The 13,969-nt window shown below is 38.1% G+C and overlaps 1 protein-coding gene across 7 annotated transcripts in view; it reads left to right on the forward strand.

The window, feature by feature from the left end:
- Positions 1 to 13,969, forward strand: part of LOC110832213 (uncharacterized) — a 119,054-nt gene that overhangs the window by 80,304 nt on the left and 24,781 nt on the right. For 5 of the 7 annotated variants that reach the window (XM_022069026.2, XM_087349744.1, XM_087349715.1 and 2 more), the window contains exon 2: positions 10,604 to 10,931. In XM_022069026.2, the coding sequence (XP_021924718.2) occupies positions 10,604 to 10,931 (328 nt within the window). Of the gene's footprint in view, positions 1 to 5,955; positions 6,052 to 7,588; positions 7,640 to 10,603; positions 10,932 to 13,969 lie in introns of those variants that run through there. The other 2 variants (XM_087349728.1, XM_087349720.1) reach the window with 2 other exon arrangements.

A 13,969-nucleotide genomic window follows, 5' to 3' on the forward strand; every position in this document is an offset into this window, starting at 1 on the left:
TTGCTTTCAACCGGTCTGTACCGCGAACACTGAGTTGGACTCATATATCCTGGAACGTAACCTTACGGCATGTACATTCAAAACAAACATTTTTAATTTACTGCGCTTACCTCAAACAAGTATTTTTGCAGATTTTTGCGAGCAATCATAACAAACAGAGTTCTGGAAACAAAACTCCATTTGTATAGACGAAGTACTGAAACCAGTGATTTAACAGCTGTCTTAACCTCAGTTTAAACTGCATTTCCATTGTGTTACACAAATGTCTTAATACGTATATAACAAGAGTCAGTCGACAGATGAAAATATTAGAGAGAATCTGTGATTATAGTTACTGTCTTGACGGTTAATAATGCACATCCCCGCCGTTCGCGGGCTTACGCTCTTGAGCTCAACCCCCCCCCCCCCGCGAACATCAAAATCGGGGTGCGCGAAGTTCAGACATTGTCGGAAAAAGTTTTTAATTGATTGACTTATTGTCTCACCTAAACGAATTTATTGACTGACTGTTTTAATAGATGGTTGACTGACTTGCTGACTGACTGACTGACTGGCTGACTTATTTACTGTCTGACTGACTAATTAACTTACCAAACTGACCGTTTGACCAACTATAGTGAGTGATTTACCTGAATGAATTGATTGAATTACAGCAATGCGATTTATAATAGTTTAATTCACGAGTCTGATTTTCTGATTTAAGATCCATCACTTGTCACATGTTTAAAATTATTTATATAGTTCTCTTAATGAAAACTGACGATATGAGACCACGTTATTTTTCTCTTTAATACCTTTGAACCATTAAATCGAATAGTATCTTTATCGGTCTTCTGGGTTGTGACGCCATGCGGACGTTTAGGTAGATACCAAAGTTCTGTAGGAATGTCCTGTTTCCATCTTCATGACAACTGAATCTTGTTGGTCTTCTGGGTTGTAACGTTCTGTGGTAGGTGGATAAAGATCTGGAGGAACATGCTGCCTCCATCTTTATACGTCGTTACGACCCAGAAGACCAACGTCGTCATCTTCTACCTTATACAAGGAATCTAAGCTGTTAAAAGATTTCCATTGAACAAGAAATCACACCGCTGTGTCGTAATTTCATTTCATTTGAGCTGCTGATATGTCGTAGTAGGTGAGGATGGTGTGAACGTTTCCCTCAGACCAACATTGCAGCAGCGCATTCTTCAAGATACAATGAGTTTAGATTAGATGTAATTGATTTGTTTGTGAATCCGATCTACACTTCTTCTTTACTGTGCCTCCGTGGTGATTTCGGAAGGACCTCTTAAGGGCGAGGTCAAGCCTGGGCCTGAGTACGCTCTGTTCACGATCGAAAATACCGCGTTCTTTGTTTAAAACTTCTTGTATTTGATGTAACTTGTAGCTGTGGAACTTGGTACCTCACTCGCGTGGAGGAGCAAAGGTTAAAGCTGTTGAAAACTAAGTGCTGAGGGTTATTCGGATTTAACGTAAGAGAAAGTAAGATGAAACTGCGGATCTTCGTTATTTGTAACATTTATATTTTATTATTATATTATCATGATTAAATCAAGGAGGATTATCTGGACGAAATATGTACCACGCTTGTGGGCGATAAATGTGTTCATAATTTTAGTTGGGGAAGGATAAAGGTAAGAGACGACTTTGGGTGCTTACGTGTAGATTGGAGGGCAGAATTAAATTTTATTTTAAACAAATAAGTTATGACGGTGTGGACTGAATTTATGTGACTCAGAATAAGAGTCCATTGGTTGGATCTTCTGGTCATACTAGCAGGAGTGAAGTTCCTGGTTCCATGAAAGGCGATGATTTTTTTAACTATCCGAACCACTGTCATATTGTGTAGAATGATTCTTCTCCATGGAGTTACTCAATTCAGGATGGAGAATATGAACCCCTCCAAATATTGTACTGATGATTTGTTTCATAGTTTGTTTAACGACACCTTTTCAGTTGCATGTGCAGCATGAATATATTGATTTATAATTTAAGTTGTAAATGTATGGGATATATTACTTTGCAGTATTTCTCATCCTTAAGTCCTTACACATCTGCGTTAAGAGGAAACCTGCCTGAAACTAGAATATGTTCATATTCCTTGGGATTCAGGTATGATCACGATTCTTCGAAAGTCTGGTAGGAATATCAGACATCTGTCTATAGGGAATTTTGGAGATTCAATTCAAATATCAGATGAAATAAATTTGTCTTTAAAACAAAAATTGTTTTTTTTTTCATTTTTATGATACTGTTCACTTGAGTTTCACTAAAAATATTTTCTGAAGCGTTCGAAGTTTAAGTTCTTCGTCGTATGTCTTGGTCTGTGCATCTGGTCTTATGCCTTTCCGAATGTTTTTATCATAAGTCGGTTGTCAAATATCTTCAGTAGTTATTCTGCCCTCGGGATGTCATAACGTCAAATGTGACTCGTACATTTGTTTACTCTTTAAATATATACCTTTTCTGTGATAATTAGATAAAGGTTTGTGGTGGGATAAATGGTAGAATTATTTTCTCACAAATCTGGTTGCAAACAATTGTAACCATTAGACCTGCGCCCTTTTGCTTAATCCCTAAATACTTAATTAACTAGGATTGAGGGACCCCCACTTTACTGGTCTTATGAGTTATTGCAAAAGGAAATTCACTGATTATTGTGTGATCCGTGTTTTCAGAACACGTGTTTTCCATGCCACGGGCACCTGTGTTCTGTCTCTGTGTGTGGCAGTGACAGATACATGCAGCCTCTTTTGGTTACATAACTAACATCTCCCTCTCTTAACTAATTATCTAATTGCACTGCTTTGTCACGATTCTTCGAATTTAGAAGACCGTGAAATGCACAGTTAATGCAGTTTAGATCCTTGACAGACACATCTGTGACATAAACCAGTTGAGTCATAAACGAAATTAAATTTTGAATTATAAATTTGCTGTAAATGTTGTAAAACGAATTTAGTTTTTACATGAAGTTTTCATCAAATCTAACATCCTCAGCCATCCTCCCCTCCCTCGAGTGTTTATCGACCAAGATATTGTTACATAATGTAGAATATACGCCATATTATGTACCGTTTTTGAAACAATTTTTACGCTTAATATTAATTAAATTCGAGAAAAATTTATGTACGACCAGACAAAATATCTGTAGTGAGTTCAGCTTTGCAAAATGTGTGTAGATGAAAGCAACTTCTGTGTTCCTCAGTTCTCGCTTCCAGAGTCAAGAGATGCTGATTGTATGTCGCTGTAACATTACTAGCCAGAATGAAAATCTTGTAAACAACTATGACGCAAGAGAGTAGGACGCTTATTACGCTAAACGGAGTTAACTCATTCTTGAGTGATCAGTTAGGACAGGTTTGTGAAACATCTTGCAATGTAGCATTCCGGTTGTTTTACAATACTATGTTATTTGCTAACAGTTTATCAGTTGACACCAATATCTTGAATTTAATTGGCGATATGTTTCGACAACAAAGTGTCATAAACCGGTCAGATCTTTAAGGCAAACTATCGTATGTCAATGTTGGCACACTTCGACTGTTTACTATGATAGTTTGGCCGGTTTATGCCACTTTGTTGTCGAAAAATGTCGCCAATTAAGTTCAAATTATAATTTGTATGAACTGATAACCTGTTGCGTAGATATTTGTACGAAATATATAATGTACACGACTTCCTCTGTTTAGTTCCTGACCCGTATTTGAAAGTCAAGATAGCCGTCTGTGTCCTACCTCAATCGAAACGAAATCTCTCCTGTGCTTTTCCATGGCAAATATTTATTTCAACGTACTGGTAATGGAAAGCAATGGACGACCGTCTCTAGGCCAAGAGAATGTTTACAAACAAAATTGGTCTTGGTAACTTTCCGTTCTCGCTTGAACTACTGTGAATTGGGATTCGCTCGTCAGGTAGAACAGAACATAACATATGACGTGCTAGTCTTGCGATTTTAAATTGCATGCCGCAGGTGCTGTGTGGTTGGCGAGAATTTTTTGCGAGACTCAGTATCAAAGACAAATAAATTTGATCACGATAATGTAGAATGTAAGAAGATTTCTGTCTTCTGGGTCTGGTCGATGTTAACCAACGTTTCAGAGGTCATACTGCCTCCGTCATCAGGGCGATGAATCGTTGGTTAACATCGACCAGTCTACACAGCGCAACAACCCAGAAGACAGAAATCTTCTTACATTCAACATTATCGTGATCAAATTTACATGTAGAATGTAGATGGTGTTGTGTATTATAATGAATACAGATCATCGCCCTGGTGATGGAGGCAGCAAGGGCCTCTGAAACTTTGGTTAACTTCTACCACACTACACGGTACAACAACCCAGAATACAGCCATCTTCAGACTCACCGCCGTGAAAACCTCAAATCCTACGTAATGAATGCAGCTAACATAAGAAGGAGAAACGAGGAGGTTACCTTAGACAGTAACACTTGTTTGTGTTCGTAAGGTTCCCAGTTTGTGTTGACTTGGACACCAGATATCCTGACAGGATTCCGCGGTTTTCCTCAATCTCATCTAGGAAAATGTCACGAGGAGTTTCTTCACAATTATTTCCGGTTTGTGGGATTTGACGGGTTGACGGCGGCGTACCACCCCGACGATGGAGACAGTATGCTTCTCAGACGTGGGTCTTTATGTACTAGACTACACGTTGCAACTTTACAGACGACAGTCATCTTCCTGTTTCCAGTTTCTTTCACATGATCTTGTGTGCCACTAATAAATATATGAAGTCGATTCCGTCAGATTAATTCAGGTAATCGAAAGGGCGAAAACGGAAGACGCTTTTTGCGTCAGGAAGTGTTCTGCATCGTGAAACTAAGTTTCATCGAAAAGCTTAGACGCAGAGGGCTGTGACATATCTGAAACGTAAATGTAGACTCATCTCAAGCTGAACTTCAGAAACCCATCTTCACCAAACCGCGTGTATTTGTAGGGATTGACGTTATCGACGTCCGCCTGTTTACGTTATTTAGTGTACAGTCAGTGCACTGTAAAGGTTGAAACTCTATAATTAAATATCTTAAATTACTTTAAGCACAAAGCTTTAATGGATCTTGGAGTCTCGCCCTGGGTGAAGAACATAGATTGAGGGAGTTTCAGATCAAGATGCTGGAGAGATTTTTTGTAGCTAAAGAGGATGGAAGTAACAGGAGGCTGGATAAATTCGCATAATGAGTAGTTTTGATGATTTTCGCTCTTCACTTATTATTACCATAATCATATTAAGGAGCATTAAATTGGCGGGCAATACAACAAGTATGGGAGAGAGAATACAGTCGGAAAGCCTGAAAGGAAGATGCCACTTGGAAGACTGAAAAAGGAGATAGGTGGATAACATTAAGATGGATCATCGAAAAACAAAGTTATTGGGGATGGAACGTGTACGGAACTGAGTTTCATTCCTGGGTTTCTGGTATGACCAGCGCTGAAAATTCATGCGTATCTTCGAATGTTTGCTCGGTTCTGTTCTGCCTCTCCTTCTTCAGCTTAATAAAATTCGAGTTGATTTCCTTGTTTAAAAATTCTTTCTGATGGCCAATGACTGACATCCAACAGGCGGTAATATCCATTTCTGTTACGAACCGCTTGTCTCGAAAGTTGGCGTTTTTGACTTGTATTCAGGAAGTACCTGATTCGAATTACGGTCGGAAAACCAGTTCTCCCGGCAGATTTTCTGTAGTTTCATTTTGCGCGTCCAAGTGGATGCAAGAATAATGTCTTGAAGTAAGTGACCCCTTATACTTCACCAGTTCAGTGTAGGCCTACATCAAGATCTCTTCGTTCCGTTCCCGCTAAGTACCTACCGAAGCAGATACAGTGTGCTCAGCACTGCGGTTTCAGACCGATCGTACGTACTAGTTCCTGTAAGGAGATGGAACACTGATGGAATATTTGTTAGGGGAAACTGAAGTTCTGAAGACGAGAGTCTACCCATTTACTATGTCATCTACCATAAGTTTTACGTGGGACTGTCCTGGGACTGAACACGGATGACTCCGGAGACTAACCAGAGTTACACTGCAGTCAGTAATGTGCAACCCAGTTGATAGTTGTGTATTTTATATGTTTAAAACAAAAAGCAGAAGACACTTTCTTTAATTTTTTTAATGTTTACTGCTGTGAATTAGTCGGTTGTGATCCTCTCGGTTGAGTCGTCTACAACAGTGGTATTCAACCTGGGGTACGCGAAGACATCTTAGGGGGTACGTGAAATAAAAAAAAAAATATTTTATGTTAAGCACTGAATAATCAGGGTCAGATTTAATACATTATTTTGGATGTAACTTATTTAATTTATTTTAGATGTAGATTATATATTATGTATAACTTGAATTATACACCAACAACTTTGGGGGTACAAAGTTGAAGAGAAATTATATCTGGAGGTACGCGAACAAAAAAGGTTGAATACCACTGGTCTACAAGACTACGGTTTCACAGCCCAGTCTACCACAACCGACACATTTGTTAATCTGCAACCTAAAACCTGGGGCAAAGCACACATAAGATTTTCTTTATAATTACGTAGGTAATTATAGTATTCATGTTAATTGGCCATCTCCATTCTGTGATGTGGCGTGATTCGTGGTCTAAGTCCTGGATCTATTCTTCCATTGTTATTTACCATATCTCGGATTCCGTACGTGTGAATTGTGTACAGTTGCTTTTCAGTGTCTGAGCTCTGTACTTATCGTTCTGATACGTCTTCAAAAGAAGCAGCGTTACAGTCATTCAGTTGCGATACTTGATTTTAAACTTTTAAAACTACAATAATTCTACTTTTTCATATTAAAGTGACTAGATTGTTTTTGTGATAAACTTTAACATTTCTGACAATTTTGAAGCAGTTTTGGTCAATATTATATCAGCATTAAGAAAATTCGGAATAATTTGATTCGTAGACGTTTGTGTTAACTGATAAAAATATTCTACCGCAATTACTTTATGTAGAAAATCATATTTTTACGTGTGGATTATACTAATTATATAGTAGTGCTTAAATTTAGAGCTTCAGAGTAACTGAATTCTAAAGTATTAGTAATACTTTTTTGTGATAACGTTTAGCATTCTGTAAAATTTAAAACGGGTTTCGAGAATGTTCTGAAAATATAATTAAATATACCGAGTGACAATCTAATACACTATATCTGGAGGACTCTTTTACAGAAAATACTACTTATTATTTTAATTAAATGAAAGCTGTGTGAATGTTTTACTAATAACATCGGTAAATTCAGGAATCAGTTTATCATGTTAAAGTGCTTTGTTTGCCTTTATAATAAAATGTTAATATGTATATCCTTTTTTAAAAGGGTGTAGATAAGATGGTAGAAACTATCGTAATTTCTGAGAAAATAAATTAGTTGATCACTTTCTCAATCCATTCATTCCTGGATATTTTTGAATAAATTCATGTGTATGATATTAATGAGTGATAACAGAAGCGTTATTAAAGTGTAATTTGATGTTGAAAAGGAAGCCCACAGACTGAAAACTACATAACCTTGAACGAGGTTTAGTGTGGTGCCAAGGTGCACTGAAGCTGCTATTTAATTTTGCTGTAAGATAAGTGAAATGTTGAATGATGAAGGTTACATCTTTATTTCAGATGTGAGTGGCTTGTTCATGTAGTAATTAACTAATCACTTAATTCGTGCCATTATTTAAATGAATATTGCCTGCCATTGCTATGTAACGCCAAAATCTGTAACTTACCAACATACTACTGGGGTAATTAATGTAACAAAATAGTGACTTGAACTATAAATTAATGACAATTGCATGCGGGAAAAGTACTCTTATAAGAAGCTGACTGCTATCAGAAGAGCTGACGAAAGTTGTTGGTTCTGAAACTTCCCAGAATGCATGTCATAAGATCGGTCGTGGTATGAACTCTTACGGAAAACGTAATATCGTTCGATTATGAGAACAGATTTACGTTTCTTCAGACGTACTTTCAGATCAGCTGTTCTGCCCTTTTCCTATCACACTTGGGAATTTATAATACCCCTATTTCCACCGCACCCTTCCAAATATAATTTATTCAAGTACTCAAACTCGTTTTACGTCCAGTTTTTACATTGAATAAGTTACATTAAAGATCAGGCACAATATTCACGCTGCTAGCAAGTAAAATTTTGTAGTATAATGAAAATGAAACCACTGGGAAACCTAGATATACACTGGAGGATAATATTAAATTGGATTCTAGTAACATAAACAATGTATTTTTTTACCAGTGCCAGGGTAAAGGGTAGAGGTCATAAAACATCGTCCGAAGTATTATTGACATATAAAAACTTTTTTATTGTTACATATAATTTAGCATTTTATTCTCACGTTCGTATGTAAATTGTATAATCATATTTCTGCATTTGTTTTGTAAATATCGATAAGCATGATTTGTGAGAACTTTCTGGCAATTTCAGTTCGTTTCCTGAACTCTTGTGAGCAGAAGAGATCAATATTTGTCTCTGAATGGTAATTAACGGATCACCACCGTATTTTTCTGTATTTTGATCAGATCTCCGAGAGGGCAATGGCCAGAAAGTTTCTCGCCGGTTCTTGACACAGTCAGCGTCAAAGTTCTGTTGAAATAAAATGCACGTTGCAGTTAACGTGCATGCTTATTAATGAAGGAAGTAAGACAGCTCCCTTCGAAACCAAAAGCGCCTGAAGCCTGTTTCGTGCACAGTTTAACTTTCTAATCTTATTACTTTTGATTAATGCAATTAGCCTTAATTATGAAGTTCCTTTCTGCAAGTGCAGGCCCCCTTTCGCAAATATTACTCTAGGTACAAATTTATTGCTTAAGTACTTGTTCTCGGGTTTGTTTCGGTCAATCGATCCCGTCAGTGAGTTAACAATGCTCTGTTGTTAAGTAAAGACACAATATTTTGCGTCATTGTACTGGAAGATCGTTGTTTGAAAACAGATCAGCTATTATATAATTTTATTGCATAACTTTTCTCGCAGAATGCGCCTTTCGTACAGTTCTCAATTTTTCTGAGAGACTAGGTTTATGGACAGAAGATTTTCCTGGTTTTACTCTTTTACCTAATGCTGGAATTGTACTTGAAAACAGCCCACGACTGCATAATCGTATTGCTATTTGACACTGTGTAAACGATGAATCTTAATCATTCCGTGTTTCTATCTCAATACTTTTCGCTCAAGAACTTTACGTTGTGGCATACATTAATTTAAGTTTATTAATATAGTGTCTATAAAAGTAGCTAATAAATCCTTTGGAAATATGGCGAAGGTAAAATATTTAGGCACGACGGTAGCAAATCAAAATTGCGTTCACGAGGGAATTATGAGCAGGCTTGATAAAACCGCGAAATTTGAACTGTTCGTCAGAAATTATTAGGATGATTAAATAAAGGAAGATTTGATATTAGATGGAACTGACATACAGAGAAATGTGTGTAGATTTTTTCTCGGGAAGCGTGAAAGAAGAAAGCTACTTGGAAGACGTAGGCGAAGACTAACTGGATCTTAGGAAAAGATTGTTTGAGGGTGAGGGGGTTATGGACTGTATTCATCTGTCTCAGGATAGGGACCGGTAGCGGGCTCTTGTGAACACGGTAATGAACCTTTGTGTTCCATAAAAGGCCAGGAATTTAAAGGTGAGCGTACTGTTAGCTTGTCAAGGATTGCTGCATAGAAGTAGAATTCTGATATTATATTAGCCTAGCTTCTATGTCCAGATAAAAAATAAAATAGTGTTAGTGATATTTGCTCTTCCAGAGATCCCATGTTTGTTGGACAGTGGGGAAGAATGTTTACCTTTAACAAAATGTCCAGGCAGCAACATAGTGTCCAAGTCCAGAATACGTCGTATTGTACCTCCACATCTCCTATACGCGTTTATGGCATGGTACTTAGACGCTGGATATCTTATTTTGTCGTGTGTCTTAACAAATTGAAGTTAAACACGAAAACTTGTTCAGGAGAGCCAGATTTTGTTACAGAGATTATGAAAATTCCTGTCAAAAGCTTCGCTGAAAATGAGATTTATATTCAGTTAAACTGAAATTCTCTTCTGCTTTGAAGGCACGTAATTTTTAAAAGCTGTGTGGATATACGAGTAGGCCTACTAAAACAAACTTTTTATCTGATACAAAAGTTCTGCATCAAACTGCCACTTTTTATGTTCTCAGTAATAGAACTTCGTTTATCAAATGAAATAATTTCAAGCTTCCGTCATTATTATTATATAACCCTGCGATGCGTGCAAACACAAAGAATTAACAGTGGAACATAATGGCAGTTTTGGTAATTCGCACTGTTGCTATGCTTTGACCGGAAGGAAATGTTAATCTGGATCTTAAATAAATCGGGGTGTGATGTGGATTTATTTTTCTCAGGTTAGAGATCAATAACAATCTTATTTATTGTTAGTGAACATGATAATGAACATTCGGTTTCCACTACAAGCGAGAAATTTCTTAATTTGCGTCTCAAGAAGGAATCTGCTCCATTGAATTAGTTAAATACACTTCCTCACACTAGATGATTATTTTCAACATCGTCACTCCAGTTATAAAGACTGGTTCCCTTTTATTTCAGACTGAGAGCGAGTGCTCATGTTCAGATCGGGCAGAAGAAACAACGCGACTAACACTCGCAGCGGACGGTGGGGGAGGGGGAGACACGGAATGCAGCCCCCCTGACGAAGACGGCATCTCATACTGTGGATACCATGACCTGCCACCGCCCCCGGATGGTGGCTACGGCTGGGTTGTGGTGTTCGCCAGTTTTATGTGCAACATGATCGTCGACGGCATAGCTTACACTTTCGGCGTCTTCCTAGGCGAGTTCGTCAAGTTCTTCGGTGAAGGGAAGGGCAAGACCGCCTGGGTAGGCAGCCTTCTGTCCGGAATGTACCTCAGTGCAGGTGAGCGCTTCTTATGGGCTGTAGCGACTTCTGCTAGTCCGTATTTCAAAAAAGTTGACGTTTTGGGCACTGAAAATGAGAAACGGAGTTATAATATGTAAAGTTCTTCTTTTATACCTTTTACACGGTCTAAATTATAAAATTATGAAAGTACAACGTTTCGAAATCCACATTCTGCTTCCGTCTTCAGGTCAAAAAGAGGAAAGATTACAGAAAGCCTATCTGTTGGGACGTCTGATTGTGCTAGCCTTAGACTGGGGTTGGGTTTGTAGGGTAGAAGGCTTTATGACCTGATGCTTGAAACACGAGTGTTATTGAAACAGAATTAGACGTGAATCTGTCACCATCCATCGAACTTTGTATTTCCACTGTTGTGTTCCTAAATTCCAATTCCAGCCAGCCATGAATATCAGTTTGCAGTTACATTTACTGTGAATCTGTTATGCTGTGGAAGTCACCTAATAGGTCTATAAAAACCAGTATTCACATGGAAAATATATTTTATTCAGTAACATAATTTCGTGCTTTTTCCCGAGATTTTAACTCCAGAACAACGAGGAAGAAATTATAGTGAATCTTTCATGTTGTCTTATATTATCAGACTTCAAAGCTGAGGAAAGTGAGGAAATTTTTAACATTAAGTTAACGGAATCTGCAATTGATTCTTAACGTTATTTGATCACAACAGCAGAAGATGTGTGACCTCAAATGTTAAGACAGTGAATTAGTAGAATATAAGTAGCTTATGTGGAAAGGGACGGTCATGGCCTACGTGAGGTACTGTCTCGGCATTCTACCTGATTAACACCATGGGTATATCCTTTAACCCGGTAGATAGAGTCGAACCAATTTTTTTCCGAATATAAAGCAAAGGAAGACAGTTGAACAAAAACGTAATTTTAATGTTTGACTTAAAGGATAGATTTCCATTTGTATTATTGCCCTCAGTTAAAAATGCCAATAGAATGTAGAGTGTAAGACTGAATTCTGTTTACTCTTGTTTACGTAATTTTAGTGTGCAATTAAAATTAGTCCTTATGACACTCATTTTCGTAGAATTTCAGTTTTCTGTTCAATTTAACTTTGATTAAAGTCGCTGAAGAATTTCTGTATTACATGGGCGTCATTCTTCAGTGGTAACCGGGGTCCGTGCTCAGTCCAGAGACGCGTTATTAGTCGCATGGTTCACGGAGCAGCACTTCTGTTCTGAAACAGCTGACCTGTCTCTCTGTAACTGAATTACCCTGGTGAAAGGGGGGTTGGCTGCGGTTAAGAGTGGTTTGTGCAGTCCTTGGATCTGGCTGTAGTCGTTTTATCTGATCAGTCCTTGTCATCTTAACCCAGTTCTTCTTGACAGTTGTCAGATGTCAGTTGTTCCGCAATCCCAGGGGACTGGAAGAAAGCTATAGTGGTCCCTATTTATAAAGGGGGAGATCGATCGGTAGTTGGGAACTATAGACCGGTCAGTTTAACCTCGGTGGTTTGCAAGCAAATGGAGCACGTTATAGCAGGGTATCTAAGGCAAGTCTGGGAAAGGAGTGAGTGGTTATATGAGGGTCAACATGGGTTTAGACCAGGGTACTCATGCGAAAGTCAAGTAGTCACGGTTTGTCAAGATGTTGCTGATTCATTGGACGAGGGAATCAGGACTGATGCGGTTATAATAGATTTCTCAAAGGCATTCGATTTAGTCCCACACGATAGGCTGATTACAAAAATTGCTGCAACCGGTGTGGACTTGAGGGTAGTGTTATGGGTAAAGGAATTTCTCTTAGGACGTTCGCAAAGAGTAAGAGTGGAAGGACAGCTATCTCATGAAGTCAGGGTAACGTCAGGGGTGCCGCAAGGGAGCGTATTAGGTCCCTTGCTATTCCTAGCTTATGTTAATGATATTTGGAAAAACATTGATTCAAATATACGGCTTTTCGCTGATGATTGTATAGTATACAGGAAAATAATGGATAGTAGTGACATTGATAAGTTACAGACAGATATGAATAGATTATGGGAATGGGCGGTAGAAAATGAAATGAAGATAAATCCAGGTAAAAGTAAAGCAGTCAGCTTCAATAGAGCTAGGGTGAAGGATAAGCTGAGTTACTTTTTTGGGGATCAATTAATTCCAGAGGCAAATAGCTTTAAGTACTTAGGAATACTTATTCGCAGTGATCTGAGCTGGGCAGATCATGTGAATTATACACTAATTAAAGCATGGAAGGCTCTCCATTTCGTAATGCGTATACTAAAAAAGGGAAATAACAATACGAAACGTTTAGCTTATACGTCGCTAGTGAGACCGATACTTGAATATGGAACTGTGTGTTGGGACCCTTACAGGGAAGGACAGGTAAGAGCACTAAATCGGGTGCAGAAGAGAGCGGCTAAATTTGCTAATTTCACGAACGAATCTGGTTGGGAAACATTGGCACAGCGTAGATTGATAGCCCGAATGTGCGCCCTTTTCAAAGCATACACGGGGGGCCGGGCTTGGAAAATGATAGAGGATAGATTATTAAAGCCATGCTACCTGGGCAGGGACGATCATACTCGGAAAATTAGGACTAGGAAACAAAGAACGGATGTAGGCAAATATTCCTTTGTAAATAGGACCATAAGAAGCTGGAACCAATTACCTCCAGGCGTGCTAGAGTCTTTCCCCTGTAAATTAGGCACCTTTAGAAAGAGGGTCAGAAAAGTAGTTACAAGCTAAGGGTTATTAAGTTGGGAATAAATGGTGATAAGTGAAGTGAAGTGTCTTAGTCTCCAAGTGATGAAGGGCTGTAGTTCTTTGGGATAAAATTTTCATGTACTGAGAGCGGACTTTATATTCCACTCTTAAGTATTGTGATTAATTAGTGGATGTGTGTTTTTTTATTGTGTCAGATGTTTTATTTTGAGTGTGGTATGTTGTATTGTTGTGTCTCATTGTATTGTTGTGTGAGTGCATCAGTTCATGACGTTTGTAATACATTACAGTTATTGTCTTATGTCTAGGTGGTATTAAGTTCTTTTTTTTAAGTTAAGTACTTGAGGTTGGA

The sequence above is a fragment of the Zootermopsis nevadensis genome, unplaced genomic scaffold, assembly GCF_977971745.1.
Source record: "Zootermopsis nevadensis isolate Lab colony 2312 unplaced genomic scaffold, Znev_1.0 Znev_ptg000002l, whole genome shotgun sequence".
Lineage (NCBI taxonomy): Eukaryota > Metazoa > Arthropoda > Insecta > Blattodea > Termopsidae > Zootermopsis > Zootermopsis nevadensis.